The sequence below is a fragment of the Cheilinus undulatus genome, linkage group 9 (assembly GCF_018320785.1).
Source record: "Cheilinus undulatus linkage group 9, ASM1832078v1, whole genome shotgun sequence".
Classification (NCBI taxonomy): Eukaryota; Metazoa; Chordata; class Actinopteri; order Labriformes; family Labridae; genus Cheilinus; species Cheilinus undulatus.
The window spans coordinates 50751235-50768318 of NC_054873.1; the positions used below are offsets into that span (position 1 = coordinate 50751235).

General features: G+C 38.9%; 1 protein-coding gene across 1 annotated transcript; it reads right to left on the reverse strand.

Moving 5' to 3' along the window:
- Positions 1 to 630: 630 nt before the first annotated feature.
- LOC121514777 (cytochrome c oxidase subunit 8B, mitochondrial) lies at positions 631 to 5665 on the reverse strand. The gene is made up of 2 exons (XM_041795082.1): positions 5432 to 5665; positions 631 to 939 (listed from the first exon to the last, which is right to left on the reverse strand). Exons 1-2 carry the CDS (start codon positions 5534 to 5536, stop codon positions 844 to 846), a joined length of 201 nt encoding a protein of 66 aa, XP_041651016.1. The 5' UTR covers positions 5537 to 5665; the 3' UTR covers positions 631 to 843.
- Between the last annotated feature and the right edge of the window lie 11419 nt (positions 5666 to 17084).

The following is a 17084-nucleotide window of genomic DNA, read 5'->3' on the forward strand; positions in this document are numbered from 1 at the left end:
GCCGTGTCTGTGGATTACAGTGGCTGGATTAGCAGAGTGACCGACGGGTGAACCCTGAGTGTAAACATGAGGCATGGATGGAAGGGTTTACACAAGAGCTGATAATATGATGTCATATTATATATCATATACTATACTATAAAACAGTGTAATATAATACAACCCCAATGCCAAAAAAGCTGGGATGCTGTGTAAATAGCAATGCATTGTGTTTATTTTGATTTTACACAGCGACCCAACTTTTGTGGCAGTGGGGTGATATTATTAATAATAATATTATTATAAAATATAATAATAGGATATGGCCCAATTCAAGCTTGTCACAACTGATAATTTGTCCAAATATTCCTGGTATGAATTTTTGATATTACGAGTTAGCCGCTTTCTGCCAGGCTTATTCTTATCAAACATGCTCAGTGTTAAAGATTATAGATCAGCTATCAGACGAGTTATTAATAATATCGATCGAGAGTGATCTGACTGGAACGTAAGGCTGTATTTCTGGAACCTTTACATCGTCTGCATGTTGAGACTATTTTTGTGGTGATATTTTTTCATGTTTTTTAAACCAGTTCAGGATTGAAAATCACCTAGAATGGAACCTGTCTGAGAAGAAAGAGCAGACAGGTGTTGGTACTGAAGGTGTGTTTATTGATTAGAGGTTATCAGGTTCACAGATGAACATGTTCACAGGTCAGAAGTGCAGAACAAATCAGAAAACAAAAACAGCATCACGTCCCAGCAGCTGGAGGAGACGTGGATGACGGATGGAGGGCAGACTAGCCATCAGGTCTGCTTCTTCATTTGGGCCGGAATGATCCCCCCCCCCTCCTCTTCCTCCTCTTACTTCTTCTGTTTGTAGTCCTCCAGGTGGGCCAGGACCCAGCCAGACGGACCCAGGATGGCCGTGAACAGGATTGTCATAGCAAAAGCCTGCTCCTGGGGGGACACGGACAGAGACAGCATGTAAGCGATTATTCTGATCAATAATGAGAACAAATTTATCAATCAGCATTATCAATTTAGATTTTAGAGCATGTCTGAGGAGAAGACCAGTAAAAGAAACCATATATTTACATTATTAATTAAATAAAACACAACACAGACTACAAAAAAATATATTTATATTAAAAAATACAACAATGTTAGAAAGGAAGCACACGATCATACATCAGCTGATATTTACAGCTGATATAGACTGATATTTACAGCTGATAAATACTGATATTTACAACTGATATAGACTGATTTTTACAGCTGATATAGACTGATATTTACAGCTGATATAGACTGATATTTACAGCTGACATAGACTGATATTTACAGCTGATATAGACTGATATTTACAGCTGATATAGACTGATATTTACAGCTGATATAGCTGATATTTACAGCAGAAATAGGATGATATTAACTGCAGAAATAGAGTGATATTTACAGCTGATATAGACTGATATTTACAGCTGATATAGACTGATATTTACAGCTGATATAGACTGATATTTACAGCTGACATAGACTGATATTTACAGCTGATATAGACTGATATTTACAGCTGATATAGACTGATATTTACATCTGATATAGACTGATATTTACAGCTGATATAGACTGATATTTACAGCTGATATAGACTGATATTTACAGCTGATATAGACTGATATTTACAACTGATATAGACTGATATTTACAGCTGATATAGACTGATATTTACAGCTGATATAGACTGATATTTACAGCTGATATAGACTGATATTTACAGCTGATTTAGACTGATATTTACAGCTGATATAGACTGATATTTACAGCTGATATAGACTGATATTTACATCTGATATAGACTGATATTTACAGCTGATATAGACTGATATTTACAGCTGATATAGACTGATATTTACAGCTGATATAGACTGATATTTACAGCTGATATAGACTGATATTTACAGCTGATATAGACTGATATTTACAGCTGATATAGACTGATATTTACAGCTGATAAATACTGATATTTACAGCTGATATAGACTGATATTTACAGCTGATAAATACTGATATTTACAACTGATATAGACTGATTTTTACAGCTGATATAGACTGATATTTACAGCTGATATAGACTGATATTTACAGCTGATATAGACTGATATTTACAGCTGATATAGACTGATATTTACAGCTGATTTAGGCTGATATTTACAACTGATATAGACTGATTTTTACAGCTGATATAGACTGATATTTACATCTGATATAGACTGATATTTACAGCTGATTTAGGCTGATATTTACAACTGATATAGACTGATTTTTACAGCTGATATAGACTGATATTTACATCTGATATAGACTGATATTTACAGCTGATATAGACTGATATTTACAGCTGATATAGACTGATATTTACAACTGATATAGACTGATATTTACAGCTGATAGATACTGATATTTACAACTGATATAGACTGATATTTACAGCTGATATAGACTGATATTTACATCTGATATAGACTGATATTTACAGCTGATATAGACTGATATTTACAGCTGATATAGACTGATATTTACAGCTGATATAGACTGATTTTTACAGCTGATATAGACTGATATTTACATCTGATATAGACTGATATTTACATCTGATATAGACTGATATTTACAGCTGATATAGACTGATATTTACAGCTGATAAATACTGATATTTACATCTGATATAGACTGATATTTACAGCTGATAAATACTGATATTTACAGCTGATATAGACTGATATTTACAGCTGATATAGACTGATATTTACATCTGATATAGACTGATATTTACAGCTGATATAGACTGATATTTACAGCTGATATAGACTGATATTTACAGCTGATATAGACTGATATTTAAAGCTGATATAGACTGATATTTACAGCTGATATAGACTGATATTTACAGCTGATATAGACTGATATTTACATCTGATATAGACTGATATTTACAGCTGATATAGACTGATATTTACAGCTGATATAGACTGATATTTACAGCTGATATAGACTGATATTTAAAGCTGATATAGACTGATATTTACAGCTGATATAGACTGATATTTACAGCTGATATAGACTGATATTTACAGCTGATATAGACTGATATTTACAGCTGATATAGACTGATATTTACAGCTGACATAGACTGATATTTACAGCTGATATAGACTGATATTTACAGCTGATATAGACTGATATTTACAGCTGATATAGACTGATATTTACAGCTGATATAGACTGATATTTAAAGCTGATATAGACTGATATTTACAGCTGATAAATACTGATATTTACAGCTGATATAGACTGATATTTACAGCTGATATAGACTGATATTTACAGCTGATATAGACTGATATTTACAGCTGATATAGACTGATATTTACAGCTGATATAGACTGATATTTACAGCTGATATAGACTGATATTTACAGCTGATATAGACTGATATTTACATCTGATATAGACTGATATTTACAGCTGATATAGACTGATATTTACAGCTGATAAATACTGATCTTTACAGCTGATATAGACTGATATTTACAGCTGATATAGACTGATATTTACAGCTGATATAGACTGATATTTACAGCTGATATAGACTGATATTTAAAGCTGATATAGACTGATATTTACAGCTGATATAGACTGATATTTACAGCTGATAAATACTGATATTTACAGCTGATATAGACTGATATTTACAGCTGATATAGACTGATATTAAAAGCTGATATAGACTGATATTTAAAGCTGATATAGACTGATATTTAAAGCTGATATAGACTGATATTTAAAGCTGATATAGACTGATATTTACTGCTGATATAGACTGATATTTACTGCTGATATAGACTGATATTTACAGCTGATATAGACTGATATTTAAAGCTGATATAGACTGATATTTACAGCTGATATAGACTGATATTTACAGCTGATATAGACTGATATTTACATTAGTTGTAAGTGTTACGGTCATTTTAGAGTCTGTTTGCTGCTACAGTCTGTAGTAACTTAGGGACAGCTGAGGTCTAACAGTATTAATCCTGTTTCTGCTGCCGTCTGGGTTTCCTTCTCTGATGGCGTTCAGTAGAATATAACCACAGCTGGTCTCCTCCTCCAGTTCCCAGAATTTCCCTTGAATCTCCTTTTTTTTAATTTCTGATCATAATTAGCAGCATGTGATGAGAACTGTGCCAAACACTCCCTGAATTATTTTTATCTGACTGTTTATTTGGGCACTGAGGATGGTTAATTTATCTCGTGTCCATTTTTAGTCTGATTTTATCGGAGTTCTCTGTTTTGATTGGCTTTAGATACGACCACTGAATCATCTTAGATACTGCAGTCTGCCGTCATTCCATCCAAGAACAACAGCGTGCTTTTTTAACCATGTTCTTCATTTCAGTTCCTGATATTCCACCAATAATCAGAGTCCAAAGAAGCCTAGAGGAGTCACATGTCTTTTCTCAAAAGCAGCTAAAAGCAATTCTGAATGAGCAGAGGATGTGGCTGAGCAGCTACAGCTCATCTCTGCAGTAGCTCATACGTTTTAGGCACGGTTGGGCCAAAAACTGAGGCTGTGTGCGGGGTGCAGAGGTTAAGCCTCCTGTAGAAAAGGACATTTTTATGTGAACTAAACATGAGAGAGAGGCTTTAACACAGGCCGTTCCTGCTAACTGGACTTGTGACTAAAATCATAAATATGGAGCAGAAATGAAGATTATACTGACTTCTGCAGGCACTGCTGCAGCTCTGCCATTAAACAATGATTAACTGAGTCAGCTCCTCATTCCTTCCTTCCTAACCACTCCAAATGTTGTTGTTTAAGTCACTGTAGAGTGTGACAGACTCAGTAACACTGCTGTTTATCAGCTCTGTCATTTATAATCCGTGTTTTTTGGGCTCTAAATGTGTTCATTATAGTTTGATATAAATCTCAGTGTGACCCTGATCAACATGAAGGTCGATCCAGAGGACGCCATGAGTAAACAGCTCTGACTGTAAACAGTCTAACACACAGCTGTGTGTATGAACCACAGATCTAAATGAGCAGCAGTGACAGTTAACCGTGTCAGGGCTGCGGAGGTGTGTACGTGTTAGAATAAGGCGGAAAAATGGCGAGACGCTGACGCACTGATCAAAGAGTGCAAAATAACCCGAGTTAGAAATTTCTGGGTGAAGTTACCGTCAGACATTCAACTTTCAATATTTAATTTAATCTAATCCGGATTAGAGAGGGACAAACATGGAGGAGGAGAAGTTTGGTGCAGTTAGAGGAGAGAGAGAGGGCGCAGCAGGAGAGGGGGCCACATGAGGACACGGAGACTGAGGGGGACTGGCTGAGAGGATGAAGATGAGTGTGATGAAGAGGAGAGGCAGAGCTCAGACTCACCCCGGTGGACACAGGGTGTTTGGCGGGTTTGGTGGCGACGTTGGCGGCGTGGAGCTGGGTCCGGAGCGCGCTCCTCAGCAGGCGGGAGGCGGCGGGCAGAGACATGGCGACGGTACCAGCAGCAGTTCAGAAATGATCCTCCACCGTCTGGATGAACGGCTCTATCTGCAGGGCACGCGCAGGGTGTGTGTGCGTGAATGCGTGGGTACGTCCGTGCGTAACTGTGGGTGTAGAAGTGTGTTACTGTATTTGGGGGGGGGGGGGCATTTAGTCCATGCCCTCAGGCGGTGTCGGAATTTAATTGGCCATCTCACCTCCGGATATATGACACCGTGACCGCACGGCGCGAGCCAGACTTGTCCTTATCTCACCCCTCGTGCTCGTGCACGTCGGTAAACACGGTGCACGAGCCAGAATGCCTGTGCTGCTGATAGATAGGGGAGACCAGGGAAGACTGTAACCTCAGTTCATAGTTTCATTCTGTGATCACTGAGAGAGAACAGGAAACATCCAGATGATCTACTCAGGGGCGTAGCACAGGGGGGTCTGACTACCCGGGCCCACACAGGGAGGGGCCTCAGAAGCCTGCAATGAAACGTGTTTTTATGTATGTGTTCTTAGTAATAAGTGTCATTATTGACTCAAAAACAACTTATTTAATCAGTCAGCAGACTTAAAATGTACCAAACAGAATAAATTAAACTGCTGGGGGCCTGCTCCCCCCAGCATCCCTTAGCATGGATGCTGCTAAAGCGCCAGTTTTATCAGAGCTTGATGACATTTCTTGGTTAAAAGAAGAACAAAGAACAGAAGTGAGTTGTTTTCTTTTAAAAAACCACAAAAGTCGAGTACTGACATGTCTACAGTCGCCATGGTTACCGTTATTCAGTTCCTATGGAGGTTACTCCTCAGTCGTGGCTAGGTCACGTGTTTTGTTGCCCTGATTGGCCCGTAAGTTTTTAAAGTTTTTTTAAAAGGCTCTGCCCTTTCCCAGACGCTGAGAGGTTTACCAGATGGATGTGTGAAACAAATCCATCTGACGTGTCTGGTTACCTAAATGCAGAAATGTGTTTACACAAAATCACGCCCTGTAAAAATGCTTTTTAACATCGTGTTCCTTACAGCGGCCTCTGTTAGAGATGGACTGGTTTAAAACAGCATTTTCTGTTTATCTTTGTCTCATATTTAAATTAGTTTGATGATCTGAAATATTTAAATTAGACAAACATGAAAATAAAAAAGTCAGGAAGGAGGCGCAGACGTTTTCACATCAGTGTAAATCATCAAAATTAAAATAATGATAATGGAGACAGGAGGTCATGACCCGGCATCAGCATCAATCTACTTTAGGGCGATTTCCTGTCAAACTTTTAATTCAAAGGAGGACTGATGGGGGCTTTTGGGTCCTTTAGCTGAAGTCCTCCCGCACAGACGGAGTCTTACTGTGTGAAACCACAGCTGTGAGCGTGTTTACACGGGTTTAACTCAGCTCTCTGCAGCAGGGTGTAATGACTAACCTCCCCACTAGATGGCATGGTAGGACAGCTTTAAAACATTTACACAACAAGGGAGCAGCTTCACTGCTCATCTAATGTAGTGGTTTTCAACTGGTGGCTCAGGATCCAAAAGAGGGTCACTAAGCAGTTTCAGTGGGTCATGGATGTAAGCCTGGAAAAAAACACGTCTGTGATGAACGGAGACGGACACACAATTATTCTAACCCCCCTGTCATGACCACGACATTTCAGGTGTTTAACTTTTTCATCTCCTTTTTCTCAGGATGGTTCTGCTAATCTTCCTCATGCCATCATCTTTAACGTCCTCCTCATCTGTTCCTTACCTTTATTTCCTCAGAGTCCCTCCTGAGAAGCTACCAGGACAGAAAAACTAAAGTGATTTCACTGACATTACAGACCCACAGACTCCTGTTCCCTACGTTTAAACGATCCTTTATTATGACAGAGTATTACTCGGAAAAAAAGAAAGATGATCCATTCATTTTCAAGACAAAACTCAAAATTATCAAGTTTATAAAGTTCATTTACAAGAAAAAAAAAATTTTTTTTTTTACTGAAAAAGCTGTAAATGGATCTGAAAAAAACGTGTAAATCGTGGATATATATTTGTGCATAATTTTGAGACAAATCTCTCCCCATACGACAATGCTCTGGCCTCGTCATCGTGCACACAGGGACCCTCTTGATGATTCGTTTCTGCACAGGTGCGGCATAGCGGAAAAAGTAACTTTCCCCCCAAACCTTTGTATGGTAATACAGGGTGAAAAAGCCCGCGAGGGGGGTAGACGGTGGCCTTGATGAACCCAAAGTAGTCTTGGGGGTCCCCAAAATCCTTGCAGATGATAGTGGGGTGGCCTAGGGGGTAATGACATGTACTGTTAACATAGGGATACAGAGAGACAACATCTACATAGTACACAGACTCGTCAGGTCCTGCAGTGTACCTCAACATTATAGCGTTCGTTCTACCCCCGTAAAGAGCGCTGCGTGGAGAGAGGGGTTCAGGGGGGTTATAAATGCTGAGAAACTGTTTCACCTCCTCGCATGACTTTCTGAGCTCCTCCCACTCATGTTCTCACATGACAATAGTACAAACCCCATGTTCAGACTTTAACGCCTGCACTCTCTCCTCACTCGCTGCATAGAGTTTCCCAAACTCCAGACCTCTTAAAGGACATTTATCAACAGGGTTCAAACACCTGGGGCAACCGTGGAAAAAACAACCGTGAAAATCCCAGACATATTTTACACCGTCAATCTCAGCATAACCATCGACGAAATAACGCTCCAACTGTTTTTCTCCTCTATTTAGGGCGTGCTGGATGAAGATGTTTTGTTTGTGCATTATCCATTCTGACCATTGGATGGATGCATTTGAGAATCTTTTACACTGATGCTCATAGTTGTCAGTGGGTGGAATAGCGAGAGTATTAGGGGACAGGAAATTGGTGAGAAACACATTCATGCAAGCTGAAGCGATGGTGATACGGTGGAAAGGATCAACACCTGTCTCGCCAAAAAACTCTTCTCTAAAGATTGTGCAACCCTCGGAGAAAATGTCAACATCGTTTTTACAGTAGCGCACAGCTTCTTCTCTAAAGTTAAAGGTGCCCTGACAAATGCCCTCGTACCAGCTGTAAAACTCTTCCTGTTCACTCAACGTCATGCGTTCAACGCCATAGTCTGAGGGTGGACGATTTTTGTTACTGTATTTATGTGGGAAGTACCCCTTGGTCTGATCGCTAAAGCCTAAGGCCTTAGGCATAGCGCTCAACTTCATGGTTAGGAAAGACAGGGAGTCTGTGAATTTTAGACCATAATGCTTCTCCTCGAGACTCAGGATTTTACCCCCTGTCATGAGTATCCTCCGTGGTGTTACACCCTCGAGGTTAACACGAGGTGACAGTGGAATTTTTTGGAATTGCGCGAGGAGGATATTTTTCTTGTATCAATCGCTCCTGAAGTACATGAGAAAGGGTTTAGCACAGTCTAAACCGTAAAACACCTTCTCTTCACCTTTCAGTGTTTTGGCACATACCAGAAAGGGGGCATGTTGACCATTCTCATCAACAAATGTTTCAAAGTCGTAAAATATCAAATGAGGATGCTCGCTCTGTAGGGGGAGGGGTTTCATGTAGCACTGATGTTTGTCTGAGTCAGACGCTAATTCATCGCCGCAGGTTTTGCATTTTAATATGCTGCAACTATGCGTTATTTTTCCAGTACTCTTGTTGATCATGTGGCTGAATCCACATTTTTTGCATTTTTTAACCAGGTCACAGAAAGTAAAAGTGGTTCTTGGTTTAACCTCTTTGTGTCTAGCCAGACAGGAGCGTGATCTGCACTTCCTGTGACAGTCTGAACACTTTACAGGTCTGAGCTCTTCTGTAGGGCAGATGGGATTGTTGCACACCTGACAGTAGCCTTTACAGCTATGCACATGGGGGGCTTTGAAACCCTTGCAGCAATAAGTGCAGAAAAATGTGTTCCTACAAAACCTTTGACATTTTTTATCCCATAGTAGTGGTTATCTTGTAAAAACAGAAACAGAGGGTTTGAACGGTCTGAGAAGTCAGTCTCAAAATGACAGAGGGGTCGATCAAGACCCGTTCTGTAAAGCACCACAATTTTGCGTCGAAGAATGTTTTCAAATTTACCTATATCGGTAAAAGTGACAGGGGTCTGATCATTTAACCCCACCTGACGCTGCAACTCCTTCCCCAGTCTCTCACTCTCACTATCAGTCAGATTAGGATCGACAACATGAGCCAGGTTGATGGCAAAGCACAGCTGATCGCTCCTATTTTCAACAAAGTACAACCAGCGCCTTTTCTTACTGAGGATTTCACAGTTTAAAGTTTTCTCCAGCTTACGTTTCCCACCTCCTCTGGGGTTCTGCACCACCTGAACAACAAATTCTAGGCTCTCATTTGCAGCAATATCAGCGTTGGACTGCACTAAACGATCAAGCAAATTTTCAAAAGCGGGAAAAATATTTTCACCCCCATCATCAACAGTCACAACAACATGATCCCGTACATTTTCATCCACCACTTCCAGTTGTACCACATCATTACGATTAGCTCTTGATCGTGCTTCATTTGCCAATTCCTGAATTTGTCCCATCACGTTGTTGTAAAATGTTGCAATATTGGGGACATCTTCTGTTAGAGGGACGGCCAGGGTGCGCCTAAGTTGCTCAGTGTCAAAAGGCCTGTGTGAGACCGTTGTGGTCTGTGTTGCCCGACCCCTGTTGTAATCTAACCCTTCTGCAGACCCCTCTCCCTCTCCTGATCCCCCTCCCTCTGGAGCAACCCTCTCTGAGGAGGGTAAAGGATCACTTTGATGGTTTGAATATTGAACATTGGTATGATTTAGAGTCTGGAGGGCCTGTTCTATCGCCTTTAAGGGATCGTCACAGTTTCTTTCCGCAAAAGAGGTCTCGGGATTTTCATCTATACAAGGGGTTTCATCAGGTTTATAAGGGCCTGGAATAATGTTGAGTTGTTCTAACGCCGCCTCTATTTTGGCAGGAACTATACAGGAATCATTTTCTGTAGCCTGTAAGGGATCGTCACGTTGATTTAGAGTCTGGAGGGCAGCCCTTTCACCCAGAGTTCTCTGTGTTTAACCAGATGGATTTAAAGTTCTCAGATCACCCCCACTCATTGGAGGATAGGATTGTCATATCTGGTTAAAACACAGCTCCCCCGTCTCAAATCTGAAGACATATGGAACCTGGTCATTAGGCTGCGTGGGGAAGTTCAGGAGTCAGATGGGCAGCCCTTTCACCCAGAGTTCTCTGTATTCAGTCGCTAGATCTCACCTTCCTTACAGCAAGCTGACAAGTCTGCTACTCTAAACTGTAACTCTGTGTATGTGGAGGGGGACAAAAAAAGGGGGCTATCCGTGGGAAAAAAAGGAGGGGGGCTGTCTGTGGGGAAAAAAATGGAGGGGTTGTCTAGGGGCTGGGCAGGGGGCGGGGCACCTGTCACTTTTGAGTTTGACGAGAGGGATACCCTTTCATCTCTAGCATATTAACATACACCTGTAAGATATCAGAACTGAGCATATTTGTGAAGGATCAAATAGGAGACATCCTGAGGCCCGTAAGAAAGGTAAAGGCCAAGCACTACTGAGAGAAAATATAGGCTACTATCTTCAGCTTCCACCAAGCGTCACCTCATCTGCACGGCAAAGCAAAGGAAAGCACCCACTTCAGCTAGGATGTAAACGTCAGGTACATTAGCAGACAGAAAGGCACCCACTCTTGCCACATAGAAGCAGTGTGTACTCTCCCAGGGAAACAGCTGAATTGTTAAAGAGAAGACGTGTGCTGGGTGAGCAGAGGAAGAATCAAATACCAGCATTATATTTTAACATTTATAGTGTCATGTTTGAACACAAGCTATGTCTTGACCATTTACTCTTATTGTAACTTACAACAAATGGTGCTTTGTGTTGAATGTATCCAAGGTATTCATGAATGTATACTGTATAACCCTCTGATTGCATTGATGAGTGAGAAGCAACAAGCCAAACATGCAAACAACCATCTGATGAATCTGTAATAATTAGAAAATCAAGAAACATGTATAAGGAAAAAAATGAAATATATTTTAAAAAATTAAAGTCTTCTGAGCTGGTTCATAATGGTGGCCAGGGAGGAGCAAAAAAGCCACCATTACAAACGGCCCCAAATATGGGAATTTTAAAGAAACCAGGGGCAGGAGCTCTGCCCCTCTGAGAGGAGGGTCTAGGAGACCCAAAGAGTATAAAACGATGCACAAAGACAATTCTTCAGTTGGATGGTGCCTCCACTCAGAGTTCATTGCTTGTACTCACCTGAGACTTTAATAAACTCTTTTTGCATCAGAAACCTCTGCTGAGCAGTTCTTTGCCTGATTTTTGACTTCAACATTTTTGGACAACTTTTCTACTGAATCCAGTCTGGCCTACTTGATTTATTCACTACAGGGTGCAGAATGAAGTCTTCCTGCATCACTTCCTGCCTGCTGAGAGTCTGGTGAGTCTGGTTCCTGTTCTGATCCTGATCCCAGCCAGGTTTAACTCAACCACCACAGTTTTCACCTGCTTGAAAAAAGCTGAAATAAAAAAATGCTCTTGCATGTACATAACATGTTCCACATCCTCTACCTTAAAAAAACATGAGGTAGACGGAGAGAACAGAGGTCAACAGTGAGTGGACGCAGACGTTTCTGTAAAGCCTGTTCGCTATAAAAAATCCTCTCAGGAGCCCCGGTTGACCTCTGACCTTCCCTTGAACCTCTCTGTTTCTCTGCTCAAAATCTCTTTGTTTTTATGAGCCCATGGCTGCAATAAACCTGTCCCCAAAACATGAAGCAGATGTAACGGCACCCTCAGAGAACACCAGGGGACTGTAAATCAGGATCCTTCACAGAGACCTGGTAAGCAGACCCCCCCTCCCAGACCATAAACACCTCACCTCCCTCTGATCCAGTCCACTGTTGAATCAGCCATGTGAGGGATTCCCTGAAACAAAGACTCGTTCTACATCGCAGTGCTGATACCTGAGTTTCAGTACTTTTAGAGGAAACAAAGAGTCATAAAAACTGGGACATCTCAACACAGGACACCTGAGGAGACCCTGCAGGGGGTCCTAAATGCCAGGTGACCCCCACCCCCATCCAAGCAGCAGTCCAAGGTCTCCAGGCTCCCAGCTACTTCTCCAAGGTCTTCACAGACCACACATGATTTTCTTCATGTGAATACTTTACATGAAATATTTATTTTTCCAACCTGTAGCGAGTCACTGCAAGCTTTCACACCAGCAACGGGATTTTTTAAACTTTCAGTGTCTGTTTAATTTGATGAAAATAGCATAAATGTGATCATTCTGGTTGTTTTTCATTCATCATTAACAGCTCTGACATTTGTCTAAATGATTGACAACGATGCTTCTGAACAAACAAAACACTGGTTATAGCCAAGTAAGGCGGACAGAGGAGCAAAAACGTCCTCCTCTCCAACATCACACATTTGACCTCTCTTCATACCTGTATGTATCACTGCCTGAGGTTCAATGATAATTTCATCAACTAAAACTATGACTAAAAAAGGTTAGTCAACAGCCTTTTTTCCATGACTAAAACTAGACTGAGACTAACAAAAATAGATCTGTGATGACTGAAACTAGACTGAGACTAACAAAAATAGATCTGTGATGACTAAAACTAGACTGAGACTAACAAAAATAGATCTGTGATGACTAAAACTAGACTAAGACTAACAAAAACAGATCTATGATGACTAAAACTAGACTGAGACTAACAAAATAGATCTATGATGACTAAAACTAGACTAATACTAACAAAAATAGATCTGTGATGACTAAAACTAGACTGAGACTAACAAAATAGATCTATGATGACTAAAACTAGACTAATACTAACAAAAATAGATCTGTGATGACTAAAACTAGACTGAGACTAACAAAAATAGATCTATGATGACTAAAACTAGACTAATACTAACAAAAATAGATCTGTGATGACTAAAACTAGACTGAGACTAACAAAATAGATCTATGATGACTAAAACTAGACTGAGACTAACAAAAATAGATCTGTGATGACTAAACTAGACTGAGACTAACAAAAATAGATCTGTGATGACTAAAACTAGACTGAGACTAACAAAAATAGATCTGTGATGACTAAACTAGACTGAGACTAACAAAAATAGATCTGTGATGACTAAACTAGACTGAGACTAACAAAAATAGATCTATGATGACTAAAACTAGACTGAGACTAACAAAAATAGATCTGTGATTAAAACTAGACTGAGACTAACAAAAATAGATCTGTGATGACTAAAACTAGACTGAGACTAACAAAATAGATCACAAGTGTTTTTTAGAACATTCATTATTTATTGACAAAATCGCCTCGTTTCTGATGAGTACACTGTAAAAAAAATTCCGTTAAATTTACGGTAAAACGCTGGCAGCTGTGGTTACCAGAGATTTACTGTAAAAATTACGGTGAGAATGTATGAGAAAAAACGGTGTTTTCATTCTACAACTGTAAATATTACAGTTCAAACCTGTTTTTTTTTAAACTGTAAATTTCTGTTAAAAAAATACAATATTGTAACCGTTTATACAAGGATTTGCTGTAAAAATAACAGTTATACTGTAACCATATTTACGGTAATTTGCTGTACAACTTACTGTAATTTGATGTAGAAGTTACAGCTCTATTACAACATTTTCTACAGGGATTGGCTGTAAAAATAACGATAATGAAACAAACCTGTTTACGGTAAATTACTGTAAAAACACCAGAAATCCTGTAAACCTAAATACAATCTATCTCAGTAATAAAAACAGTAGACCCGTATAATGTTAAACGGTATTTTATTATAACTACTTAAATTTTACAGTAAATTACTGGCAGCTGCGGTTACCAGAAATTTACCGTAAAAAATACAGTACAAAACATGAGAAATTACAGCTGATATTTGCAGATTTTACGGTAGTAGCAAAATACTGCCCAACTTTAAATTTTACAGTAAATTACTGGCAGCTGTGGTTACCAGAAATTTACTGTAAAAAATACAGGACAAAACATGAGAAATTACAGCTGATGTTTGCAGATTTTACAGTAGTAGCTTAATACTGCCTTACTTTAAATTTTACGGTAAATTACCAGCAGCTGTGGTTGCCAGAAATTTACTGTAAAAAATACAGTACAAAACATGTGAAATTTCAGTTAATTTGCTAGATTTTTGCAGTAGTGCCCTAATACTCCTACTTTTAACAGGATTCAAGCTCTCTGATAAACAATAAGAAACTCTGCAGTTATATGTTTGCAATAAAAAACCTTTCAACACATCTGATAACTTGTCTGTATACTCACAAAGCAGTTTAGATCTTGGAAAAAAAGCTTGTGTCCATATGTATGACAGGTAGTCCTTGGTGTAATGCATGAAGATGAAACAAAGTCACTTGCCCCTAAATGATTCAAGAGTAATGAGTCCAGTCTTGACTGAAGAAGGCCTTCCACTTGGGAAGCTTCACATGGCCAAGAAACTTCATCTTCTTGAAGACTCGAGCACAGTTCATCAGGTGTTCTACTTTGGACTGGCTCCATCCTCTCTGCAGGAAGTACATATACAAAACAAAGTTAGAGTGATTCAGTGCTTCAGTTTAATGCCTACACAGATGTAAATTTGAGAAAACTAGGCTCTAATAAGCCATGCTTACAATCAGCACAACAGAATAAAATAAACAGTGTGTACAGTACATACAGATCGCTTCTATAATAGAATATGGTGAAGAAACGCAAATGTACCCACAAGTGCCAGCTATTAAGTCAGCAATCACCTAACAACAGCCAATTACTTTTCCGTTATTGATTATCATGAGACAGTTATGACATATTAATTGCAATTTGCTTTTCCTTTAGAGTTTAGAGCTGTGGTGCCCAGGCTTGTATCCACTGAGCTCCCCCTCCTTCACATATCCAAGAAGATATGGACCCACACAAAAAGTGACATAGCTATTGCTGTAAAAACTAAACATAAATTTGAATTGATGTCATTATTTAAAGCAGTTTTAATTTTGGCAGATATTTTTAATTTTAGTCTTAGTTTTAGTCTTTAAGTGAAATGAATTTAGTTAGTTTCAGTCACATTTTAGTCATTTCTGTCCATTTAGTTTTAGTCCATAAAAAGTCCTCACATTTTAATGCTTGGACTTTTAGTCCAAGCATTTATTGTCTTGCTTAAATCTGGTACCAAGTCATAGTGGGATGTTCTCTGCACCCTGCCAAACCTGGGGTCCCTGCTTTCTACAGCTGAGAGACAGAAGAGCTACAGCTGCATTGTTTTTGACAGAATTACCCACAGTAGAGAGATATCATGGATTTTGAATGTCCGGCCGAAAACTACATTACATTCTAGTCAAAAACTAAACTTAGTTTTTGTCAGTTTTAGTCATCACAGATCTATTTTTGTTAGTCTTAGTCTAGTTTTTGTCATGGAAAACAAAGCTGTCGATGAACATTTTTAGTCATAGTTTTAGTCGACGAAATTAACACTGATTTAAAGCTACACACAATAGCCCAAACCACAAGTGTTAGCAAAAGACCTTGGTATGAACCATTCATAAGGGTTATATTGTGATTTTAGGTAGTTGAACCACAAGATAAATATTTGCAAACTATGCTCTTTATTTATATATTTACTTGTAAGACCACCCAAATAAATATAGAATTTGCTTTTACATGTAAATATAATATATAATTTTATATATAATTTCTATATAATTTCCCTTTGGGGATGAATAAAGTTTTATTGTATTGTATTATTGTATTGTATTATTAGGGTAAGCCTACCCATTAAGCCCAGGCACCATTTAAGCCCACTTGCGACTTTGAAGTCAATAAAAAAAAAAAAAAAAGAGGGGCCTGTCTTATGCTATACATTATTTTGTCCAATCACACAATTTCTTAATTATATGTCAGTTTTTGTTTGACACAATCACATTTGTAGATATTGAAAAAGGCCCGCCTACATTTGTGCAGTCTCAAGGAGGCTCAGATAAAGTCGCCTCAAAACTTTGGTGTTTTGGGACCCCTCAGAAAGAACCTCTTTTCAACCATTTTCAGCCACTGACTTGTTAAGTACATTCATATTATGTAATTTGAGAGATTATTGATTTGTTTTTTTGTGTATAAACAGGTAGTTTTTTGTAATTTCTTACTATTTAGTTTTGTGTGAAAAGATGAGTCATGCTAGCTAGTGTAGCAAGCTAATCACTAGTCAATACATGTAGCCCTACTGATAGATACACTGCTTAATGATTAAAAATGATAAGTACACAAACTAAGTGTTTTCTGATTCATTTTACATAAATCTTACATAAAACTTTGAACAAGAATTCCTTGATAATTCAGAAAGTTTGGCAGAAGAGGAATAACTGTGATGGCAAGTTTTGCAGCATATTTAGCCTACAGGCATTTCTTTAAACATTTGTTTCATTTTGGTGAGAACATATTATCTTCATTTCCCTGGTAGTCACTGTAGTACCATTTAAGCCCAGTGTGTTCCATTTAAGCCCATCTGATGTGTTTCAATAGAAAAAAATG

Coding starts and splice junctions, on each gene's coding strand:
- LOC121514777 (XM_041795082.1), bottom strand. CDS start 5,536: ATGTCTCTGCCCGCCGCCTCCCGCCTGCTGAGGAGCGCGCTCCGGACC. Junction 940..5,431: donor AACACCCTGTGTCCACCGGG/GTGAGTCTGAGC, acceptor GTGTCCCCCCAG/GAGCAGGCTTTTGCTATGAC.